This window comes from Anabrus simplex, chromosome 2 (assembly GCF_040414725.1).
Source record: "Anabrus simplex isolate iqAnaSimp1 chromosome 2, ASM4041472v1, whole genome shotgun sequence".
Taxonomy (NCBI): Eukaryota; Metazoa; Arthropoda; class Insecta; order Orthoptera; family Tettigoniidae; genus Anabrus; species Anabrus simplex.
In genome coordinates, this window is record NC_090266.1 from 980,014,239 (window position 1) to 980,041,338 (window position 27,100).

General features: G+C 38.9%; 1 protein-coding gene across 2 annotated transcripts in view; it reads left to right on the top strand.

Annotated features, from left to right (window-relative positions):
- The window catches only part of Atg1 (serine/threonine-protein kinase unc-51-like protein Atg1), a 431,394-nt gene that overhangs the window by 370,690 nt on the left and 33,604 nt on the right, over nt 1-27,100 (top strand). For both annotated transcript variants that reach the window (XM_067141810.2, XM_067141811.2), the window contains one exon: nt 16,073-16,221. In XM_067141810.2, the coding sequence (XP_066997911.1) occupies nt 16,073-16,221 (149 nt within the window). The remainder of the gene's footprint in view (nt 1-16,072; nt 16,222-27,100) is intronic.

A 27,100-nucleotide genomic window follows, 5' to 3' on the forward strand; every position in this document is an offset into this window, starting at 1 on the left:
ACCACTTGCATCATATATCATGAGTTTACAGATGTACCCCGTGTTAGACTCGCAAACCATCTTCACTAAAATGACATATTTTATTATTTTACCGGGGTTGTATATGCGGAATCTTAGACGCCCTCTCCAGGCTAGCATTCCTTCGTCCTGAGCAATTTTCCGTTTGGGGGTATAAAGTTCTGTAAATCTGTCTGAAAGTTTCTGTAAAATGGGTCTGATTTTATACAATCTATCAGTGCTGTGCTCGTATTCGCTGCTGTCACTAAAGTGGAGAAATGAGAGGATATTTTCGAAGCGATTTCGTGACATTGTCTTTGAGAAAATAGGAGTGGAGAAAATTGGATCTTCTGTCCAGTACATTCTGAGACATGGTTTACTAATTATGCCGGTAGTGAGCATCAAACCCAGGAACTGTCTCATTTCTGAAACAATCACCGGGCTCCACGTTTGAGCAAGAGAGTGTTTAGAGAAGGGGCGCGGCGCAGCACTGATTACATGACTCGCATACAGATTTGTTTGCTCGCATAGGTATTCGAGAAAGTCAGCTGTGAGAAATAGATTTACAAATGACAGCTCGTTAGTGTTTTCTGTTTCAGTATTTATACCTGGTTTAGCAGTAAATGGGATCGTAGGGGGGCGATATAAAGGCGAACGTTCAGGTACCGGTACTGTGTTTTCTGTCACTTGTCCAGGAGAATCGTTTTTACTGTCATCACTGTCACTTTCAATTTCACTTAGTTCAGGAATCAGTTCATCACCTGAGTCTTCATTGAAAAGGATGTCGCCAATTTCGTCAACACTTACATTGTCCCTACGTGCCATGGTTGCACTTCAGAACGCGACTATACACACGCTTGTGCAATCACAAACCAACTATGCAGCCAGTTAGGCCAGCGCTAAGCTACCTTCAGAAACAAAACAAAAAAAAAAGTGCACTGGGAGGGAAAATCGCCGTGGCCATGTGGTTTCTCGTGAGTAGAAGCATTCATAAGGGTATTACCTTCATCTCTCTCGCACATATTTGTGACCAAAATAGATCCCAGCTGCGTAGGAATGGCTCCAATTCATGGTTGCGCTTATCCAGGCTAACTCGGATATGGTCCACAGCATGGTCACACGCTATAGGCAATAACTCGGATACGGGCGTGAATGTGTTAAGGACGAAAGTAACTTTTGCATGTTGTGTTACTGCCAAGTAACATAGCTTGATGAAACTTGAGCCATACATAGGAAGAACTGCTACAGTATGGTACGGTAGGCAACTGAAAAGAATATGCAATGAGACGAACAGAAATGGCACTTTTGTACAGAGACAATAAATTACATGCAAGTTGCTGTGAATCGGGATGGTCCGCTAGACATCACAAAATAAGGGACATGGTTCTTAAAAGGGTGTGTGATCACCACGGACAGCGATGCATGCTCTGCAATGTGTTCCCATGCTGGCCACAAGATTGGTAAGATGTTCTTGTGGTAGGGCATTCCATTCTTCGACCAGTGTGGTTGACAACTGCTGGATGGTCGTTAGTGCGTGTAGACATGCTTCAGTACATGTGCCCAACATGTCCCACATGTGGTTGATGGTATTGAAGTCGGGGGGGGGGGGAATGGGCTGGCGAGTCCATTCGCCAAATATCCTATCGTACCAAGAGCTCACCCTCCTACGCTGTTTGATGCAGTCGTGCATTGTCATCCATAAAAATTAAGTCAGAGCCGAATGCACTCCTGAAAAGACACACATGGGGAAGGAGTACACTGTCACAATAACATTGACCGGTGTGTGTACACCGTTCAGAGATTTGGAGGTCGGTACGCCCATGCAAAATTATGCCTCCCCACATGACCATCTCTTCATGTTCGACAATGTTCCTGGGTGCATTACGTGTTCCCACCTCTCGCCAGATGAGGGTACATCTAGAATCACTTTTCAGACTGAATCTGCTCTCTTCTGAGAAGAACACGTGACCCCACTCCTTGATATAGATGTTGATTCCCATAGGGATTGTGAAATATTTGTCCGGAATGAGTAAATTTATAATACCAATATAAATGGTCCATTATTGGACATTATAAATTTTCCAGCTAACTCATTCCTGGTTGCTAGCTTTTCGCCCCCGTGTGCTAGGTTGGGCTCATCAGTTGGTACGTAGCACACCTACCAACACGCTGGCTAGTGCATACCGTGGAGGCCGCTGCGTAGGCTACTTGGAGCCACTGGCAGTGCCAATGTACTATGAGAGACTTTGTCTCATTACCAAAAATTGATGCCTGCTTGGCCATCAGATGATATAGATGTTGATTCCCATAGGGAATCTGAAATATTTGTCCTGAATGAGTAAATTTATAATACCAATATAAATGGTCCATTATTGGACATTATAAATTTTCCAGCTAACTCATTCCTGGTTGTCAGCGTTTCGCCTCCGTGTGCTAGGTTGGGCTCATCAGTTGGTACCTAGCACAGCTACCAAGACGCTGGCTAGTGCATACCGTGGAGGCCACTGTGTAGGCTACTTGGAGCCACCAGCAGTGCCAGTGCACTATGAGGTAGGTGTGCTAGGTACCAACTGATGAGCCCAACCTAGCACACGGAGGCAAAACACTGGCAACCAGGAATGAGTTAGTTGGAAAATTTATAATGTCCAATAACGGACCATTTATATTGGTATTACCCCACTCCTTGTCGGTCCGGACCTGATGCTCTTGGCACCATTGCAAATGGTGCCACAGAGTGCGGGTGTCAATGGAGCACAACGTAATGGTTATTGGGCAAACACACCACCTCCATGCAGTCACCATGCCACTGGGGTGCGTGAGATTGGGTGTCTTGCAGTCCTTTTAAATGTGGTTGCAGTTGCACTTGCTGTTTTACATGAAATTTTTCTTGCCTGTTGCACAATGTAGCGGTCATTTGCTTCTGTATTTGACTGTAGTCAAACCCCTCCTCTCCTTTGGGGAGCAGTGCCTGTGGTTTGGAATACTCTCCATGCACATGAAACAGTGCTGTGAGCAATACCAAACTCCTGGGCTACACTCGCCACACTTCGTACTTCTTCCAGTTTGCCGATGATTCTTACCCGTATAAAGTCATCCAAATGTTTTCTCCAGGCCATGTTGTAATGCATAACACCACCACAGTGCACCATAACAGCTCGCTGATTGACTCGCACTATCTTGTCCCGTTCCTTCAACTGCCTCATTTTGTGGGGCTAGACCCATTTGGTGCTTTAGTCTTGCTGACCTCATGTCAGGTTTCATTGCACGTGTAGGAGACCTCTGGTAACATGTTACTGCACTTTCATTCATTTCCACAGAGTAGTTGATAATTATGTTACATTGCTTTATATATATCTTCCTTAAGTTTTGCACAGCAGTGTATTTTATTAGAAAATATAATATTTTTATTGCAAAAGCAGTTATGTTACACTTGACGGATTTTGGAATCAAGATATCCTAGTTGTTAAGACTGAGTAAATCACATTTATTTTGTAAATGTAAAACATAATCCATTGTTTTTAAAGTGTTCAATTTAAGTATACAGGATATATTCCTCCTACATACATCGTCAATTTTAGTTGTAATGGCTGAGGATGACCCTTAAAGGGTCGAAACCTGTTCCGTGACATATTGAATGTAAATATAAACTGCATCAAATATTAATTTGTATTGAATAGGTGGACATTTCTTCAATTCTTATAACTGTGCCAGCAGAGGTACTAGGATTTTTGAATGGCGGAAAGAAGTCCATTCGATACTCCATGTCGTATGATGTCTGTATTTTCGGTTTACAAAGAAAAAATGTAATGTATCCTCCTATTCAATACATAATTCCATCATTAAATGGAGTAATAAAATTCAAACATGTATCGACTCGTCTGAGCCATCTTCAGTGAATGGAGGAGGGGGTTAAAGTTACTTACATAATACAAGCTAAAAATGTGCTAAAAACTTAATGAAGGAATAAATGGAAAACGAAAGAGACATGACGGAAATAAAAACAATACAGTATACATCATTTCCATCATTAGATGGAGCAATAAATAACTCGTTGAAACAAATTTAGTGAAAAAAAAAAGTTAATATAATAGATAATTGAATCTAAAAAGTGTGTTAAACCTAAGAAGAAAAGAAATGAAAAATGATACGGGCGGAAATGAACAATAAGTGCTTATATTGAGGTTGCGGACCTCTTAGTCTAAAAATTTTGCAGTTTGATACAGTTCAAAAAACAGGACGAAATCACTGTGTTGAAAATTCAGAACTGACAGTCTGTCTTTTTTAGAGTCACTATCACCACGAATGGCTAGGAGGGGAGCGATAAAGCTTGAGAATTCGAGTTTGAGAGGAGACAATGTGCCAGGTGAAATGTGACAACGTGATGTAAAAACGCTGATTAATTTCGAATTTTAGAATAGCAGCATTCTCAATTTCTTCTCAGTTTAGCGGTTCTGTTCACAATGATTGTTTCCAATGTTGGCTAGGTGTGTTTGCCTTATTTTAAATGGTCGGGAGGGCAGCGACAAAATTGAGAAGCTGTGTTGGAGAAGATAACAGGTGCATGGTAAACTGTCTGTGACCATAGTGAAAACAGTCATTGAAATTCCAATCTGTAATGGAAAAAATGAGGCTGTGAGAAACTTCGGCTGATAAGTAAAAAGTGTAAAATGAGTGTGGAGAGAAACTTTAAACTTATGGTACTTAATAGGTGGTTGTACTCTCGAAACGGCTTGGCATTATCAGAGTTAATGGTCGCGTTCTTACGATCGTGTCTATTGTTGGCTCAGCTGTGTTTTCGAGGATGGGAGGAATGGAGGGGAAATTGGTGGTTGCAGGGTGGGGAGGGGGGAGTGGTGGTAAGTTGGAAAGATGGAGGCAGGGTTTGTTTTTATGATATGAGTTCTGAAAAATATATGGAATGAATGTTTCAAATAGTGTTTTTTTCGTTGATTTCATTTAAATTGTGAGAGGGGTTCATAAACTGTTCTAAATCGATGTGGATGCTCTCAAGAATGTTGAGCAAGGTGCCTTTTTGCTCATAATGAAAGATCTTAAGATCTTCATCTATTGATGTGTATTCGTGGCTGGATGCTTTATGACGTTCACTCATTGCTGAAAAACTATTATATTTGAGAGCGTTACGATTTTCGGCCTATCTTATGACAAAATGGCTGCCTGTTTGACCTACATAGCCGGAATTACAGGATTGGCATTTTAATTTGTAAACACTGGAGTTCAAATATCTATTATTAATGTTGTTGTTGTTGTTATTGTTGACAGTGTGTGGATTGAAAATGAATTTGGAGTTGTTGTGGGAGTATCTAAATGCTATTTTAATGTTGTGTTTTTTAGGATATTAGAAATTTTGTAAATGCTACTATTATTGAAAGCGAAAGTGGAAAACTTCTCTTTAGGAGCGGAATCTTTTTCTAGGGCAGTCTTGGGTCTGCTCTTATATATTCATGATTCTGCTGATGAAGGTTCTACTGAAACCATTGTCTTCTGCAAAATTGTAAATAGTATTAATTTCTTTTTTATAATGCTCTGAGTACCATGCTAATGAAAGCTGCTTTCTTATGTATGTCTGGGTGCACAGAAGTTTGTTGGGTGGTATTGATGGTGTGGGTGGGTTTGCTGTATATATTAAAGCAGGGCCTCTCAGGGGCACTGTGCACGGTGCGAAAAACGACTTCGCTTGGTTGACCAGAGTGCAGACCCCCACTCCTCGATTTGGTGCAATAGTGCTGTAACTCTCTTTCCCCACATCTATCTAGCTCACTCCCCCTGTCTCCCTCTTCCTCACTTGCTCCGTAGCGCTCCAAAGCCGAGTTGAGCCAAGCTTAGTCGAGTAGCCCAGAGACGAAGCGTTGGTCTGAGCCGAGCAGGACTGATGCACAGTGCACGGAGCTCTTGCGCCTCGATTTGCACTTGTGAGATTTTGGGCATTTGAGAGGCCCTGTGTTAAAGGATAAAGTGGTGTTGCAGTTACGCATAATGGTTAAGTCCAGGTAATTAAGGGCATTAAAGGCTGATGATCTTTAACAATGTTATGCGAAGAAATCCCAAATCAAAAAAATCAAACATAGGTTTGGAACACTAAACATCCTTACATTGACAAGTAAATATGAAGAACTGGTGGATTTGATGGAGAGGAGGAAACTTTGCATCCTTGGCATAGGTGAGACAAAATGGAAAGGCACAGGAGTAAAACAACTAAGGAAAGGACATAAACTTCACTGGATGGGTAACAAAACCGAAGCTAGGAATGGTGTCAGATTTGTATTGAGAGAAGGTATAGATGCTGTAAGTGAAGTGATATATGTGAATGACAGAATCATCAAACTGGATGTCTCCTTCAATAAGGTGGTGTTAAGTCATACAGGTATATGTCCCACAGTCTGGATGTGATGAAGAAGAAAAGGAGCAATTTCAATCTGACCTGGAGGAAGCTACTGAAGGAGTAGAAAATGTGTAGAAAATGTATTAGTGATGGGTGATCTGAATGCACAAGTGGGAACAGACAGACTTGTGTATGAAAATGTGTTGGGCCTGATGGTTTTTGTACCAGGAACCAGGAAGGTGTGAGAAATGGCTTAAAAATAAATAACACCTGGTTTCAAAAACAATTATCTCACAAAATAACACGGTATAGTTGGGATGGACAATCCAAATCCTTAATAGATTACATAATATCTGACAGAAATGCTGGTCAAACTATTTGTGGTGTTCAGCTTGTACCAAGTGAGAGCTTAGATAGTGACCACAGACTGCTTCTTGCAATCATCAAAAAAAAAGTAAAAATCCACACACCAAGAAAAACCAAAAAATCAAAAATTAAAACCTGGGAACTGAAAAAAGTAGAAAACAAAATGATGTATACAAAAAAGATGGCCTCCAAAATACCTACAGACAGAACACGAGGAGGAAATACAGAATGGAACTGATTCAAAGAATGTCTTGTTGGAACTGCTGTAGAAATGTGTGGTAAAACTAGTAGTAAAGTAAAGTAAAGTAAAGGAAAGAAAACCATCCTGGTGGAATGATGAAGTCAAGAGTGCAGTTCAGAAGAAAAATGAAGCAAGAAAGGCTCGAGATAGAGAAATTCAGAAAGAAGATGGATAAATGCGTGAATTACAACAGATATACAGAGATTGAGATTGCGAGTGAAACAAATAGTAGCAGAAGAAAAACAAAAGTCTTCGATTGATTTTACAAAAAAATTAGATGAAGATAGTAAAGCAAATTCCAAATTGATGTACAGTGTTATTAAAAATACCAGGAGTAATTATGAGCAAATAGCAGGTTTACAGAAACCAGATGGGAGCATCACTAGGTAAGACACAGAAATAAGAGAAATTATGAAATTGTACTTTGAGAATTTATACAATGGTATAGAGAAGGACTCCAGTCCTAATGCACAGATTCAGTCAAGCTGCAGTGATAATATATCTGAAGAAATGCCACCGACTTGGAGTGAAGTAGAATCAGCCCTTAAAAGTATGCGCAATGAACGAGCTACTAGCTTTGTTGAACTAAGTGCAGACATGAATAAAGCTGCTGGCCCACAAGGAATTCAGTGGCTATAAATGGTGATAAGGGCAATATGGAAGGATAAAATAATACCATATGACTGGAAAAAGGGAGTTATAGTTCCCCTGTTAAAGAAAGGAAGCTGAAAAAAGTGCAGCAACTATAGAGGGATTACCTTACTGTCCCATGGTTTAAAAATATTTTGAGAAGATTCTTGAGAAAAGATTAAGGAAAATTATTGAACCCCAACTGCAAGAAGAACAATATGGATTTAAGAAATATAGATCAACTATAGACATCATATTCACACTCGTATTAGAAAAGCCCTGGGAGAAAGATCGTAACTTGACATTTGTGTTTCTAGACATCGAAAAAGAATTCGATAGTGTCTCTAGAACAACTATGTGGAAGTATCTTAAAAGGAAAAATGTATTTATGGAACTCATTCAGAGAATAAAAATGCTTTATGATGACTGCTACAGCTGTGTTCAAGTAGAAAATGGATATTCAGATTGGTTCCAGACATCTTGAGGAGTGCAACAAGGCAGTGCCCTTTCACCATTACTATTCATCACCATCATAGATGAAATCATAAAAGAAGTGAAGCAGAACACCAACATGGATCTTAACCCTAGAACTGCAGACCCTCTTCCAGGAAGATGCTGTGCTGTTTGGTCAAGTGTGGTCGTCTCCCTGGGAGACGGTCTGGGAATTCAAATATAGTATTACTGTTAGCCAACACATGGCACTAATTTCAAGCCATGTTGGTTCCTGATGATTTTATCTTTCATAGCAAAAGCCTTTGGCAAACAAATGACAATATGCAGTCTATTATTTGGCTGCAGAAGTGGAAGTACTTTCATGTTGACATTGAGATTGCATTGAGCAAAATGGCAGCCAACTATGTGGACGACTCAGAAATTGAGCGCTTGATTTTTGACGATTCGTGTGATAGTATGGACGATGACAGTGATTACTGTGTGGATTTGTATTAAAATTAAGATGGTGAAAGCAGTGGCAGTGATACCGGCGAACAGGATGTCCCGTAAGTTATGGAAATCCCCCTCAATGCAAGCGATAGTGATCATGTTCCTACAGACAATGTAAACATGCCTAATGTTAGCCGTGAAGGCGTAAGTGTGAACTGGACTGATATACAACCCGATGAAAGTGGCTTTCCAGGTAACAATGTACCATTTGTCGTTCATCATCCCGGCCCTGTGAACTTGCCTCCCCGTAATTCTGCGCTGATTATGTACTTCAATCTGTTTCTCACACTGGGTTTTTGGAGACTTCTCGTTGAAGAGACTAACAGGTATGCTGAGCAGTATCTACATAAATTAGGTGTTCTGCAATGAAAGAGTAGGTTTCGTTTGTGGCCTGAAGGTGGTGTGAATATTGCACAGTTGAAACGTTTTATTGGACTTGTTCTCAATATGGGTCTACTAAAGAAGAAGAATATTTTTCGTTATTGGAGTACACAATATCCCAGTCAGGATATACCCTATTTTAGACAATGAGTACTTTCACTCCACCTTTACCCCTCCTGCACCTCTCACAGAACTACCACAGATCAATAGTGTTTGCAGTTACTCTCTGTCGCAAATATCAGCGACCCCTAACGAAGTTCAAAATATTCTCAATAGTCTCCGAACAATCCGCTCCACCGGGCCCAATGATATTAGCCCTATATTCCTAAAAAATACATCTGCATCTCTCTGTGCACCATTGTCTACAATTTTAAACCCATGTATGGCTACTGGTACATTCCCCGACAGCTGGAAACAAGCTGATATCACACCTATTTTCAAATCTGGCAACAAACATGATATCTCATCATACCGCCCAGTATCTATCGTTCCAATACTATCCTCTGTTCTTGAAAGAATAATCCACCGCCAACTCCTCTTCTTCACACAGCCGTACCTCTCTGAAGAACAACACGGATTCACTCCCGGAAAATCATGCCTCACTAACCTCACTGTTCTCAATCACCACATCAATACAGCAATGGAAAATAAATCTCAATTAGATGTAATCTATATAGATCTGGCCAAGGCATTCGACTCAGTGGATCATGCACTTCTTCTTCATAAGCTCGCCACCAGATTTAATATCCATGGCCCCATCTTGTCATTGATAACAAGTTTCCTCTCCGGCAGAAAACAAAGAGTGGTACTCCCTGAATCTGCCTCATCATGGTTACCTGTGTTATCAGGTGTATCTCAGGGCAGTATTCTGGGACCCCTACTCTTTGTTCTCTATATCGATGACATAATTCATTGCACCCAAAATAGTCAGTGTTCCCTTCTCTTGTACGCTGACGATCTGAAAATCCTAAGAGAAGTGTCTACGCCTGATGACTGTGATGAATTACAGACTGTTCTGAATTTGTGTGGTGACTGGTTTAAGAAATGGAATCTTTCTCCCAATGTTAAGAAGTGCAATACAATCTCCTTTTCATTACTAAAGCAAAGAATGAACTCTGCATATACCATCCAGGGGAATACATAGCAATCGGCTTCTCAGATAAGAGACCTAGGTGTTATAATAGACTGTAAACTAACCTTCTCTGCTCACATTCACTCTATAAAATCCTGTGCTATGCGTACTCTAGGCATTCTTTACAGGTTTACTGAAATTAATTATATTAACGCCTTAAAAACATACTTTGTCTCATATGTTCTCCCCATTATTGACTTTTCTTCCCCTATTTGGTCCTCATCTGCTATCACAAACATATCCCAACTAAATAGTATTTTTAACTTTTTCACTTTCATTGTTAAGACTCGCAACCCTGTCTTTAAGAACAAAACTAAATCTGACATTATGAACTATCTGGGTATACTTGACCTGAGAAGCCGTTTACAATTCTCTGATCTATGTTACCTTCACAAAATAATCAATGGCTACACCAAATGTAATACTCTTCCGGCGTACTTCCCTATACACGTTCCTCCCTGCCCTACACGCAACCGGCGCACCCATCATGTGGCCCATCCGCGCCTAACTTTACAACAGTGCTCTATCTTCCACCGTCTCCCTACTCTTGGTAACTCACTACCCGATATTGACATATTCACACCTTTCGCATCCTTCAAACAAAAAATTAGAAGATCCCTCTAAGTCCTCCCCAGGTTTTCACTTTCTTCCGTCCCTCCAACCCTCAACCTTTCTTCTTCCTAATTTCAGTAACCGACCCTTGCCAGTTACCGTTGTCATTGTTGTTACATTGTTACTGTTAAAATTGTTAATTTATTGTTGTTATTTAATATTGTTGTTTATACCTTTGTTATCTTTTATACATATTTAAACTTATTATTAGTGTAAAATGGCCCTCCATAGGCTGTATCTAATAATTAATTAATTAAATAAATAAATAAATAAAAACGTAATGCCCCGTGACATGTTCTTGCTCATAAATAGATTTTTTCATTTAGCAGACAACAGCTGTAGCAGGAAACCAGGTGATCCAGGATATGATCCACTGTTCAAAACTAGGCGTGCAATTGATCATTTCAATGCATGTTTCAAAAGACACTACATTCCTGGAAAAGTTCTAAGTATTGATGAAACATTAGTAGGTACAAAAATAGGTCTAAATTAATACAATATTTACCTAACAAACATCATCATCAGTGGGGCATAAAACTCTTCAAGGTATGTGAGCCTGGTTCGTATTACACTCTGCAGTTCAGTGTATATTCGCCTGTCAAATCTGGGGGCCCAAAATCAATTGGAAAATGAATGATGTCATAATGAATTTACTGAATTCCTTAGGAAATATATTTTGGAAGGGGTATCATATAATTGTTGGCAACTGGTACACATCTATTGAGCTAGCTTTGGCTCTTTGGGAGAAGAAAACTCGACTCACAGGTACAGTTCGCAGCAACAGAAAGAATCTTCCTTGTGCGGCAAAAAATTTAAAATTGCAACCAGGACAAATTTTGTATAAAAGAAGTGGCCCTGTGTTGTTTTGTGCATGGAGAGAGAAAAAATCCAAGAAGAAACCCCTGACAGTAATTTCTACAGCATGTCCAGAGACAAATAATTTAGTGAAACGTCGTTCATCCAAAGGGGCTGAAATTTCTATGCCAGCAGTGGTCAGTGAATACACAACAGGAATGAGGGGAGTTGATGTATCTGATCAGAAGATTGATCATGTGTCCTCAGTGCAGTCTAGTCATAGGAACTGCTACAAACTTTTTTTTTTTTTTCACTTGATAGGCATGGCAGTGTTGAATTCATATGTTTTGTACAGTAAAAACACCGATGACAATGTTCTTATGCCTAGGTATGATTTTATGGTGCATCTTATAGAATCACTGTGTAGTGCTGAAAATGAAGAGAATGATATCCCACTAAACGCATCTGTGAATTCCCATACAATTGAAAAGTTAGGAAATAAATGTCAGCGAAAGTATGTGGTGTGCAATAATGGAGATAGCAAAAAAGGAAGATGATCTAATTATGGATGTTTGAGTTGTAATGTTGGTATTTGTGTAGGGTGTTACAAAGACTTTGATCATAATACAGGCAGAAAGCAACTGACATAAGGAAAAGGCAGAAGGTGTATTTCTCATGTTTGTGCAAAATCGAGAAATGTCATATTTTAAAAATAATTTTCTACTTTAGTAATTAACAGGAAAAATTTAAAGCTGGTTCTTTAAATAGTAGCAAAAAAACTGTGGACTTATCATTTATGATGTCTCTGACACACATTTAACTTGGCAATATGATTTTCTAGAGCAGAAAAGTCAATAAATGTTTTTATAATTTTTTTATAAAATATTTTTTATCATTATTTCAAACTGATGACTCTGAATGATTCACCTCTATCAAAATAATATAGAACAGTCTTTCAGCTTTCTATTGATGTATGATAAGTTATATTTTATGATTACAGTCCGCTTACAGGTACCAAATTCCTGTAGTGTGTGCTTTATGGGAATTTGCTGCAGCACTTGACAGGTAAATCTGCAGCAGTTCTAGGGTTAAAGCATTTGCTTTTGCAGATGATATAGTTATTTGGGGAAATAGCGACATGGAAGTCCAGGAAAGGCTGAACGTCTGGAATCATCTGAAAAAATATGGACTGAAAGTAAGTGCTACAAAAAACTGATGCAATGTCTGTTAACAGACAGAGAAGTAAAGATAATATAATGCTGGAGGGTGTACAATTGGAAACAGTAAACCAGTATCAATACCTTGGATGCATAATATCAAGTGACAACAGATATAGCTTGAATTAAATAACCGTATTCACATATCCAGTCAATTCTATCAGCAAGTTCGATATCTGCTCTGGAATAAACAAGTGCCACTAAGATCAAAACAAACTCTGTTTCGAACATACTTTGTCCCTATATTGACTTAAGGGTTGGAAACAAGCACAGCTACCAAAAAATATGAGAGCAGACTTCAGGCTTCAGAAATGAAGTTTCTAAGAAGCATGCTTCAAAAGACTAGGAAAGACAAAGTAAGAAATGATAAGATTAGGGAACAAGCTGGAATAAATCAGTCCCTGAAGAAGACCATCACTAGGGCATGCTTGTGATGGTTCAGTCACGTCAAACGTATGACAGAAGAATTGTAAAACAATGGTTGCATACTGAGATTACTGGAAAGAGACGGCTGGACCAAGTGAAGGAAGATTTCACATCCAAAGGAATCAACTGGGATGAAGTCTTGAAGGAGCAGTTGTACATGAATAGGCTAAAATGGAGAGCACTCGTAAACCACACCTGGGAAACTGGAGTGGAAACTTGATGATGATGATGATGATGATGATTGTTTTCTGACTCCATGGTGAATTTTGTATGTGGGTTAATGGAGTTGATAAATTCAAGTACTGTGTTGCTGTTAGTAACACGGGAATCTAAAATAACAAATGTGTCGTCTACATAGCATGTCAATTGTTGAATGCCGTTAATCTTACCATTGATGTGAGAATGTTCTAAATGATCGATGTAAATATCTGCAAGGATCCCTGAAGCTGTTGACCCCTTGGAAAGACGTATCTGTTGGTAAATGACATTATCGAAGAAATTGTTATTCAGTGTAAATTTCAGAATCCGAATAAATTCATCTATTTTGCCTATACTTAAATTGCTGAATTTGGAAAGATTGTTTTTAATCACTTGTACGGTGTTAATGGGCACATTAGCATACATGTTAGTAATTCAAATGAATGAAGTGTGTGGTGTTTGGATAAATTAAAGTGTTTAATTTTATTGCAAAATTCTGTAGAATTCTTTACTTGAAAACAATAGTGTGATTTGAGGAATTTGTGAATGAGCTGAGATACCTCATAGGTCAGACTATTTTGGAAATTGATACTGTAGTAGGTTTTATGGTTATGTCGGCTTTATGGATGTTGGGGAGCACTTTTGCTGTGGGAAGCTTTGGATTCATAATAATCATTTTGGATTTTTCAAGATCGTTAAACAAAAACGAAACATTCTTAAAATGGTTTTTAGGTCTCTTTGTATTTTATTAGTTGGATCTTTTTAGAGGTTATGAAGTTGTTGTAAAAAACATTTGTTCTTTATTGATATAGTCATTTTTATGCACGATTACAGTAGCGTTCCCTTTGTCACTTTTGTTATTATTAAGTCATTGTGTTTGAATTTCTTCTTTAGTTTGTGGACTTTAGCTGCGTGTTCTGTGTTGGATTTAGTGGTTTGTTGTTGATTAAGGATAAAAGATAGTTTACGTATGACTTCATATCGGACCTCTTCTTGTATGTTTGTGGGTAATTTATTAATGGCTAATTCCGATTCAGCTATGGTAGAAATTAAATTATCACTGTTAGAAGGATTGCCCCAGTTATGTTTAGGTCCTCTGCTCAGCACATAAAGATCATCAGCATCGAGATTGATTTTACTTATGTTTACTACCAGTTGGTGAAAATAATTTGGCTTTATGCTGTTTGGGGTATTATGTTTGCTAAGTGTTATTTTTGAAAGAGCATTCCATTTTTTGTCAAGTGTGTTTTGTTTCTTTAACAAAGTATGATTAAGTTTGTTAGTGACGTGCAATTGAAAGGACGCCCATTCGATGGGGCAAAGAAGAGTGGAAACTTCTAAATGAGTTTCATATAGTTTGTGGTTCAGAAGAGATTTCTTTTTATGGAACTTCATTGATGGTTTCCACTATGGTCACAGACAGTTTACCATGCACCTGTTATCTTCTCTAACATTGCTTGTTAATTTTGTCCCTGCCCTCTCGACCATTTAAAATAAGGCAAACACACCTAGTCAACATTTGAAACAATCATCGAGAACGGGACTGCTAAATTGAGAAGAAATTGAAAATGCTGCTATTCTAAAATTCGAAATTCATCAGCATTTTTCCATCACGTCAGATACATTTCACCTGGCACATTGTCTCGTCTCAAACTTGAGTTCTCAAGCTTTATTGCTCCCCTCCTAGCCATTCGTGATGATGGTGACTCTACAAAGATAGACTGTCAGTTCTGAATTTTCAACACATTGATTTTGTCCTGTTTTCTGAATTGTATCAAACTGCAAAATTTTTAGGCTAAGAGGTCCGCAACCTCACTACAAGCACTTATTGTTTGTTTCCATTCCTTCTTTTTCTTAGGTTTAACACACTTTTTAGATTCAATTATGTATAATATTAACCTTTTTTCACTGAATTTGTTTAAGCGAGTTATTTATTGCTCCATCTAATGATGGAAATGATGTATACTGTATTGTTTCTTATTTCCGTCATGTCTCTCTTGTTTTTCATTTATTCCTTCATTATGTTTTAGCACATTGTTAGCTTGTATTATGTAAATAACTTTAACTCTCCCCCCCTTATTTTACTGAAGATGACTCAAACGTGTCGAAACATGTTTGAATTTTATTACTCCATCTAATGATGGAATTATGTATTGAATAGGAGGATACATCAAATTTTTCCTTTATAAAGTGAAAACCGTCAGTATGGAAAGATTCTAATATCTTGTAATGATGTCTGTATGTAAAAGATCTCTGGTTACACATTTGGCGTTTACCAGCAAAATTCATTAAAAACTCGACATTAGATGCCCAGGAGAAATTCAATTTTCTCTGCCATCTAGTAGTCCTAGAGAAAAATGGAACATCAAAATTGATGAGTAGACAGCCAGATGGTGTCAATTTAAAATGTGTGCACACAGTAGCTAAGGCCATACGATGATGATAATCATCATAGGTTTCCTCCGCAGTGATGTTTTAAAGGGAGAAATGGTTGCATTTGGTTAATACATGATAAGTATATGAAAGTTGTGTAGGATTTATTTTATGTTTGTTTATTTTGTATCATATCACATTCAGTATGGCATAGGCTGGGGGGACAAGTCACAGCTTGTCTTGGACACTCTTTTACTATAGGTCCACTGTTCCTTGGTCACTTCAGAATAACAGTGACACTGCTCACGCTTTCTTGCGTCCTATTTTGAGCCTTTCTGAGGTACAGATCCAGGTTACAGTTGTGGTTTTGCTTTTTATGATTACTTTAGTAAGTGTGCGTCTGTGTGATTTAATATTTGCAGTGGTCAGTGTCTTGAACTCCAAGTTCCGTCAATGTTTGAATGACTGCAAGCAGCTGAATACTCCAGGACTTCTTCAGAAGGCTGGTGTGGATCCAGGGAGCACTAATATAACTGCTGATAAGATCCTCTATAACCACGCTATTCAGATGGTAAGTAAGAAAGTATTCTACAGACTTTAAAAATATGGGAAAATATGGACATCTGTGCAATGTAATGAAGGTTGTTGCAGATATAAAAAAGACAAAATGCACCTCTCTATCTCGCTAATGGGACACAGGTACCCACCACTCTTTAACCGATACTGTACTTTAAATATAACATTTATACATTCAGAGGTTTATGAAACATCTTTTGAGAACCATGATGATACAACATGTATAATATTGTAGGGCTGTATTACCAGTATAGGGGTACATGCCAGGCTGAGTGATTCAGATTGTAGAAACTCTGGCTTTCTGAGCCGATGTTGATGGGCTAGACCGTGGCTCGGTCTGGTGGTATTTGAAGGTATTTGAAGATTTATTGGCCACTAAAAGAACTCATGCAGGACAAAATCCTGGCACCACAGCATCTCCAAAAATTGTAAAAGTAGTTAGTAGGATGCAAAACCAGTACGGTAACATTAGTATTAGTTTACGCGCGGTAACATTAGTATTAGTTTAGGCGCACATAAAATTGCATAAATCATGACTTACAATGTCAGTTGAATCACTTGTGTACCATTTAACTGCTAAGGAAACTGTGAGGTAGTGGGGTGTAGTGCTTTGATGCATTAATGTGCCTGTTTCTTTATATACCATGTCTCATTTGGGTGGAACATAATGTCATACTAGAAAGAAAAAAAAAAATGAATATTTCCAGTTCTATTTCTTGATTATTTACAAATATTGGAGATACAAATTCTTAGTATATTGGGACTTGCATATCCCATTAGATATTATTCGATGTAGGTAGTTTCAAAGAAGTTCTTTAAAGGCTATATACAGGTGTGGTACTGATAGTCTCTTTCTCCAATCAGATTATTACATTGGACTTTGATAATCATTTAGATATGATGTGATCGAAGTGACTACTGTTAGTAATGGAAAGGAACTAACATGTGACAAAAACCGAGCAAGTGGCTGAGTGGTTTCGATCACATAACTGTCAGCTTGCATTCGGGAGATAGTGGTTTCGAACCCCACTATCAGCAGCCCTGAAAGCGGTTTTCTATGATTTCCAATTTTCAAACCAGGCTGTATCTTAATGACGGCCACAGATGCTTTCTTCTTACTCCTAGACCTTTCCTATCCCATAGTCTCCATAAGACGTATCTGTGTTGGTGAAACTTAACGCAAATTGTAAAAAAATACGGTGACTAATGAAGTCGTGTGTGTGTGTGGGGGGAGGGGTTTCATGTTTGTTTCATGACTAATGAAGTCATGTGTGCGTGTGTGGGGGGAGGGGTTTCATGTTTGTCCTTGTCTTCATTTTTGTTGCTCCCTCTTCTGGTACCGACTTATGTTTATCTTATTATTTATTACTTTTCTTGTTCCTCTTTTTTTTATATATGACTTCTAGTAAGCTATGTAAACATCTAGATATACATATTGGAAAGAAGTTTCATTGGGTGATGTTGCTAAGGAATCAAGAACTTCTTGTATGTTAATGAGAAGAAGAGATATTTTGGTGAGTAGTATACTTAAAAATCTTGATCAGTAAACGTTAAGCCTATATTGGAGTATTTTATAATTTTTTAGGATGTTTTCCACATGTATCCTGTTAAGGAAATTGAAGTGCACTGTAAAGATAGTCTTCATTTGTTACGAGGACAACTGGCAAACAAATGGTGTACAGAAAGTACTTGGAATTATCGGGGGTAAAAAATGAACTCTAAGAGGAAAAAAGCTAATCTGGTAGCCATGTTCCAAGCAGTTGAGTATATAGAGGCACCAAAATATGTTGAGCAAAACATAGAAATTTAAAATACTTTTTATGAGCCAGTCTATATACTGAGGGGGAGGAGCTGGACAAATTTTTATATGGAGAGTGGATTACAGAATGGGAAAACATTCCTAGGGTGTTTTTAACATTCCCTTAAGAAGGAGACTCCACCCATAATGTATACAGCTGACTCTAATAATAAAGTCTTGCATCATCTCAGACCAAGGAGTTTCTGACTGTTTACAAAAAAGAAATACTATTTTATCGTTCTCAATGTGATTCTATTTGGTATAAATAAATATCGCGAGATACGTGCTCTTCTTGATTGGTAAAATCACTTTGTCACCGAGTCTATTCCTTAACAACACACAGTTCCCACTCAGCTTAACGACTACACAAATTACACACAATTATAAACAACACTGCAACACAATTATGAAAAGTACACTGAAGCAGTTCACAGTCGATTCTGACAAGTACAGATATCAGCTAGTCCTCACACTGATTATTCACTTCATCATCACAAGGCAAGACTGATTATCCGGCCTCTCTGTCGTCAGCTCGATATATATACCGTCCGACAGCTAGTCTAGAAATCTCTAACTTCTGGAAATGTTCTTGCAGTGCTCTGAAAGGAACAGATATTATCATACAAGAAACAATAGATCCACCAGCCTCCCGATCGGAGTGCTCCAGTGTAGATTAAACTCAAATATTCTTCCACAATATGAAAAACCGTGAAGAAGAAATCTACGTAATTCCTAAAGTTACCACACATATCTAGATAACAGAACATTACGGTATGCTTCCAAAAGCTTCTATATGTGTCGAAAGAATAGTCAATATACGAATATTACAGAGTTTTCTACAGACTTCGACTGAACAGATTTTGAGGTTATATGAATTTACAATACATATTTACAGGACAATGATACGTTAGGCATACTTAGCGTATAACAAAAGATAATAAAAATATATTAAACATATATAATTGAAGGTTTTACAAGGGTTAGGTTAGATGTAAGATAGCATATATCCGACAACTTATAACCCAACAAAACAACAAATGAGAGCCTTTGCAACAATACAGCTACACTTTTTTAATTAAAGTTATTTCAATACAACATTATTTAATACAACACACACCAGTACCTTTAATGCTGACTACTATTTCCCCCTTGCATTAATGTGTACCTGAATTAATCTTCAATCATTGATCTGCATTTAGGGCTGTAGTTCAGGTGGCATATTCCCTACCAGTGGCATATTCCCTACCAATTGATTGCCTAGCCTTTTCTTAAATGATTTCAAAAATCAAACCCTGTGGCACAACAGCGCCAAAGGATCATCACCTGCCAAGCGGCCACTGCTCAACCTGAAGACCTGCAGATTTCAAGGCGTTGTGTGGTCAGCACAACGAATCCTCTCAGCTGTAATTCTTGGCTTTCTACACTGGGGCCCCTATCTTGCCGTCAGATAGCTCTAATTTGTAATGATGCAGACTGAGAGAAATGATTTCAAAGAACTTGCAAATTTATCAAACACTTATTGTAATAAATCAGTCCAGTCCCTAATTTCTCTTCCTCTGTATGAATATTTTCCCCAATTTGTCTTTAAGGAATTCCAACTTTATCCTACATTTAAAAACTTCAGTCAAACTTATTCATTTACTAACATCAATCCACATCATCTTTCCACTGACAGCTCTGAACATACTGGTTAGATTTTCAGGTTGTCTCCTTACTCGCATGTCTTTCCAGTACAAATTTTGCTTCTTTCCTTTGGATTTTTTCCATGTCTTGTATCAAGTAATCCTGGTGTGAGTCCCATACACTGGAACCATACTCTAATTGGGGTCTTACCAGAGACTTATATACCCTCTCCGTTACATCCTTACTACAACTCATAAATACCCTGATAACCATATGAAGAGATCTGTAACCTTTATTTACAATCTCATTAATGTGATTACCCCAGTGAAGATATTTTCATATATTAACATCCAGATGTTTACAGTGATCCCTATGAGGCACTACCACTCCATCAACACAGTAATTAAAACTGAGAAAATTCTTCCTTGTGGTGGAACTTACAACCTGACTTTTCATCCCACTTACAGTTACACCATTGTCTGTCCTCCAGTTCACAATATTGTTGTCTTTATGTAGTTGCTCACAATCCTGTAACTTTATTACTCTATACAGTATAACATATCCTCAAAAAACCTCACCCATGATTCCAGTTCTTTACTCACATTTTTCATATACGTAACAAAACAAAAAGTTCCCAAATAATACTGTCTTGCGGGATCAGATGATACTTTCTCTGCTCTAATTCTCTAAATTCTGTTTTCCAGAAATACAGCCACCCACTCAACAACTCTTTTGTCTAGTCCAATAGCCCTCATTTTCATCAGTAGTGTTGAACGAGCGAGCTCGATAGCTGCAGTCGCTTAAGTGCGGCCAGTATCCAGTATTTGGGAGATAGTAGATTCGAACCCCACTGTCGGCAGCCCTGAAGATGGTTTTCCGTGGTTTCCCATTTTCACACCAGGCAAATGCTGGGGCTGAAAGGCCATGGCCGCTTCCTTTCCAGTCCTAGCCCTTTCCTGTCACATTGTCGCCGTAAGACATATGTGTTTGTGCGACGTAAAGCCAATAGGAAAAAGAAGGTAGTGTTGAATGATCTACCTTATCAAAAGTCTAGGATAAGTCAATAACCATACAGTCCATTTGACCTCCTTTGTCTAAATTACGTACTATATCTTGCTGGATCCTACAAGTTGAGCCTCACTGGAATAACCTTTCCTAAACCCGAACTGCCTTCTAACAAACCAGTTGAAATTTTGCAAACATGTATAATATAATCAGATAAATTGCATTCCCACAGCTTACAAGCATTGCATGTAAAGCTGACTGGCCTTTAGTTATCTATTTTCTGTTTTTCACCATTTCCTTTGTGCACTGGTGCTATTACAGCCACTTCCCATTCATTTGGTACATCATCTTAATGCAAGCAGTATCTTATCAGTTGGGCGTATAAGTCTCTGGTAAGACCAGCATTAGAGTATAAATCCAGTGTATGGGACCCCTACGAGGATTACTTAATAAGATCCAAAAGAAAGCAGCACAAATCTTATCAATCCCTGCTTTTTTGTCCGACTTTCAATTTTTGAAAATTTTTGTAAATGTCTTTTATCATATGTAAATTTCTGTACTTTGCCAGTATTAATCACCTTCCTCAACCTGGACATTATCCATATAACCAATTAACTTTACATACCACCGATTAAATACTTCTGCCTTCTGTAAGTTCTCACGTATACTCTCCTTTTGTTCGTTAATGTTCCTTGGAATATCCTTCCTTGAACCTGTTTCTGCCTTAAAGTACCTATATATACAGTATCTCCTTCTATTTTTCCTAAAATTCATATGACTGCCAATTATGCTTGCCATCATGTTGTCCTTAGCTGACTTATTCACTAAACTCAATTTTCTAGTAACTCTATTTCTTTCTAAACTGCACCACCTTCTTGATCTCTTTATCTTTCTGTTATAATATTTTGGGTCCTTACCATTCCTTCCCACCTTTAAAGTTATATACCTGTTTTTTTTACTCCTCAATAATTGCTTTAAAGCCATTCCATAGGTTTTTTACACTCTTATTTACCATTTTTCACTGAGCATAATCACTTTTTTAACCCCGTGACATACTTTGATGGATTTTTCCGTCCTGGCTCTCGACCGCACTCTGGTACAAAGACGGATCTCTCCGCCCGCGCGTAGTGTTTATTTCTGGACCCGCTCTAAGCCAGTTTCCTTTGTGAAAGGATTTGATATTAGTAAGGTAACATCTTGACAGATGGAAGAACTGTTTTATTCCATTGATGTATTTGATAAACAATTCTGTGCAGTTATTCTGAGGAAAGAATAACCTGTATCTTAGCAACCTCATCGTAAGCTAAATCATGGCTGCCTCCAAGTTGAGTGACGAAGCGATTATAAGGGAATTTTTGGAAATGAGTGGCATTGATATAGAAATAAGCTATGAAAAGTTTAGTGGAAATGAATGTGGTGAAAGTAGTTCGTGTGATAGTGACGTGAGCGCTGCTAGGGGTTAACAAAGTGCTGTTTTGCCATCAAATATGTCACTGAATTTTAGGGCTACAACTGATGCCACACCAACGGCATCTAATCATATTTACACGATAGGGAACTGGGAGCACATAAGTAATATTCCAGAGTATCATTCATGCATCGCAGCTGGTGAAATAAATAGTGTTGTTCAAAGGCTCCTAGGACAATGCCCAACAGCAGACTTTTGGGAACATCTAACCAATGAGACAAATGCTAATGCAAGTAAATGTCTTGTAGCAGCTGCCAAGGATATAAATAGGGTAATGTCATATGAAAAGGAACACTGGTTTCCTGTATCTGTTATTGAAATGAAGGCCAGATTACCTTGAAGTGGTAAAGTATGATGGAAAAAAGAAGTTCAGACCCAATATTGTTGTTGACTACAACTATGGAATGGGTGGTGTTGATTCCCATGACCAGAGACTCATCATTCCCCTTGATGAGGAAGTATGTAAATGGATACAAAAAAATATACTTCTACATGCTAGACATGACACTTCTGAATTCCAACATCATTCATCGCCTCCTCAACCCTGACAAGAAGCGAGTAGGCTTTACCAGCTTCCAGATCAATTTGGCCGAACAGCTGTTGGCAAGTGTGACGTTGCCTGACTATCCAAAATGAGGACACCCAAGCCCTGGGGATACACCACTGAGATGGGCTCCTTTTCAATAGTAAATTATCGTGGGAGTCACATGTGCGGTGACTAAAAGTGCAATGCAACCAAGAGGCTTAATCTCTTGTAGTTCCTTAGCAGCAGTAATTGGGGAGCGGATCGCATAGTGCTCCTACGATTCTATCGGGCACATATTTTATCCTGGTTAGAGTACGGCAGTGCAGCATATGGCTCAGCAAGACCAAGTGTCCTTTCAAAACTGAACAGCATCCACCACAGCGGGGTTCGGTTAGCGACGGGAGCTTTTCGAACAAGCCCCATAGCTAGCCTGCTCGCTGAATCTGGTGTGCCACCTTTACAGCTGTGGCGCTAGCAGCTCCTTCTGGCGTATGCTGCTAATTTGCGACAAATGCCACTTCACCCAAGCTATCCTTGCATATTCAACAACAGAAACAGTTGGTTGTACGCCGATTATCCTCGAGCAACGCGGCCGGTTGGAATACGCTTGGATAGCAGTCACAGATTGTTTCACATACCTTCGATTCCTTGCCTTGTCAGGCAATCAAGTGCGGTACCTCTCTGGGTAGTACGACAACCTGAAATAATCGTGGATCTGCACACTGGCCCGAAGGAAAACACGGACCCTTCAATTTATCGGACGCTCTTCCTCTCCGTTGTTGGCCTGTATCCAGGATCAGTCGTCGTTTACACGGATGGTTCAAGGACAGAAACGAAGGTGGACTGTGCGTTCGTTAACGATAGATTTCTTTTTGCTCTTCCGGAAATGAAGCTCTCCGGTACGCACTTTCCGATGAGCGCCGACACTTTCTTCTGTGTACTGACTCCTTGAGCTCGCTACAGTCTATTGATACCTGTTTCCCTCGGCACCCTCTGGTACAGCGGGTCCAGGACCTGCTGGCCGGGTGTTCGGATGCCGGACACCAGAATCACGTTTATGTGGCTCCCAAGCCACATGGGTGTGGAGGGGAAACGAGTTAGCAGATACGGCTGCCAAAGAAGTAGTAATACTGCCCCCGTTGCCTTACCAGGTTCCAACAAGTGATATTCACACTCAGCTGAGACATCTGGTTATGTCCCATTGGGAGTTGGAGTGGCAGGCCATTCCACTTCCAAATAAGTTGAGAGTGATAAAAGGAACAACGAAGGTATGGAGGACTTTCCTTCGGGCTTCTCGGGGGGGAAGCATTGGTATTATGTCGTCTTCGGATCAGCCATGGTACCTGACGCACTCCCATCTATTGAAAGGAGAACCCCCTCCGGAGTGTACTTGCCTCGACCATCTTACCATGGTACACATCCTTACCGAGAGTGTGGACCTGGTCGATGTGCGCCGTAGGCTTAACCTCCCGAGTACAATCTCCCTCATCCTGTGAGATGATGAGCAGTCAGCAGACGTTGTCATCCGTTTTATGAGGGATAGTGGTCTTTTTTATCATGTGTAATGATGTCCTTTGTCCTAGTGTATTTGTGTTAACTGCACTTTTATCCCATTGACTTTATTTTAGTTTGTGTTGCGTATTTTAATGTGTTATTTTAACGTCTAATGTGAATTTTTTATATATATATATCTGTACTACCAGGCAATGCCTTATTCCTTTGTTACCTATATTTTCTATTATTTTATTAAAAAATATGGCATTGCGAATTAGATCCCCTGATTGTTTAAATCTCATAATCATGCTTCTTCATCACCATTTTTTTAACTCTAGTCAGTGGATACATTTTAAAATTTTAATTATCTTATATCATGTCGCCTATCTTGTTCCATTAGGGGCCGATGACCTTCGATGTTAGGCCCCTTTAAACAACAAGCATCATCATCATCATCATCATCATCACACCACTGAGACTTCAGGAGAGGCACTGGGGACACTTTCCAACCAAAATATCTCCAACAACAAAGTAGTTTATCCCATCACAGAAATGCAAAGTCTGTGTGACACGTGGTCTGAGGAAGGAATCTTCATTTGAATGCCACCGGTGCAAGGTGGCGCTGCACGTATAAGACTGTTTTATGATCTACCATACACATAAAGACTTCACAAAGTACATCTGACAGTAGTTTGGCTATTTCCTGTCATTAAGTTGCTGTAAAACATGCTTTTTCAGTGTCGGTTGTAATATCATGTTAAGTAATGAAAATAAATGGTATGCCAAGGCATAAATAAGTTCAGTTAAATGGTATGTAAATGGGTTAAACTCCCTCATACCTCTCTTCTCAATCATACGGTATTGCCTAATTTTCGTACTTTTACAACCCTTCTTTTCTATCACCTTTACTTTTAACTACAGCAAAATCAGCTTTGTGATCACTTACTCCATTTATCACTTCACTTTCTTTGTAGAGCTCATGTTACCATGTTATCTGCACCACATTTATAATATTTTTCCCTTTAGTTGGTTCCAACACTTCATGCTTCAGCTCTCTTTCCCAGGTTAACTGATTCAACATTTGTTGGCCATGCTTTTTTTCATTTTCATCAACTTCCCAGTTAACATTTGTTAAATTGAGATCACCCAGTATGTTAACATTCCTTTCTGTGTCGTTCCCCACATATCTGATTCATCATCATCATCCTCATCCTCAAAGTTTTAAAAAACGGGCCGTAGTTGTGATTATGTGCAATTTTCGACCATACACGGTGAATTTAAGCGTCTTCAGCTCAAAAAATACAGAAACTATATAACTTCGATGGAATCGAAATTACCTGCCAACCCGAAGTGTTTCTGGAATTTTGTAAACAACAAACGGAGGTTATCTCGCCTGCCATCTACTATGCTTCAGGACAGGAAAGAATTACAGGACAAGGGGAGCATCTTGGACAGTTTTGCAGATATCTTTGAAAAGTATCACTCACCTGCCACACAGTGTAATCTATCCACTTCGTCCGTGTTTGATATAGGCCCAACTTCAATAGTGACCTCTCCAGCAGAGTTATCTTCAATTCTTGCATCTTTGGATACCTTCAAATTATGTTGTCCAGATGACGTACCTGCAATAGTTTTGAAAGAATTTGCATCTCAGCTAAGTAGGCCACTTAACATCATAATAAATATGTCATTCTCGTCACAGTATTTTCCGTATGAGTGGAAGAAAGGTTACGTCATACCAGTGTTCAAGAAAGGGGACAAAATGGTGTTTGATAACTATAGGCCTGTTGTATTATTGTCCCTGACTTCAAAGGTGGCAGAGAATATTGTGTATAAGAGATTGTACAGTTCAGTTTCACAGTATATTAATGTAGCGCAGCATGGTTTTGTACAGGAACGCTCTACTGTGTCCAATATGGCGATGTATATCAATTTCATTTCAGAATCTCTGGATAGGAGGCAGCAAGTAGATGTTGTTTACACGGACTTCTCCAAAGCCTTTGATTCAGTCCAACATGATGCTCTACTCATCAGATTGTCAGCATATGGGATAGGAGGAAGTGCTTTGGTGTGGATTAGAAACTATCTCACCAATAGGGTTTGCGTAGTAAAAGCTGATGGTATTATGTCAAAGCCGTACCACACTACTTCAGGTGCCCCCAGGGCTCTTTACTGGGCCCTCTTTTCTTTGTCATATTCATAAATGATATAACATCAGTTATACAAAACAGTAATTCCCTTCTCTATGCTGAAGATCTGAAGATCTTGAAGGTGATCAATAGTGAGTTGGACTGTAAGTTGCTACAGTCTGACTTAAACCTCCAAAAAGTGGCTGCCTGGCTTGAATACTTCAAAATGCAATGCAATTACATTTTCACGTAAGTTGGAACCAGTAAATTACCCTTGCCATTTATGCAATTTCCAAATAGCTCATGTGAATGAAATAAATGATCTTGGTGTGACACTTTCAAACTGCTGCGGTCTTTCCTTTCAGAAACATTTAGACAAGATTTCTACGAAAGGGTTTAAATTACTTGGCTTTCTGAAAAGAAACTGTGGCGAAATTGTTTCTCCTAGAACTCTAATAACTTTGTTTAGCACTCTAATCAGGCCAACGTTAGAATACTGTTGCAAGGTGTGACTACCTTCTCAGCAGTATTTAATACAAAACTTGGAAAGAGTCCAAATAAGATTCATGAAATGGATCAACTACAAGAGTTTGGGTATTTCTCTTTCTTCGTCCGATTACGAGTCTTTTTGTGAGACTATGAGCATGAGGACATTGCACTCACGCTGCAGATGTGCCAATGCCCTCTTTCTTTATGAGTGTCTGACGAATAGAGTGGATTGCTCAACATTATTGGAGCTGATTCCATTACATGTTCCTCGTTGCAATACTAGGCAAAGGTATATTTTTAATCTGCCTAAAGTGAGAACTGTGACTCGGGCTAACTCATGGC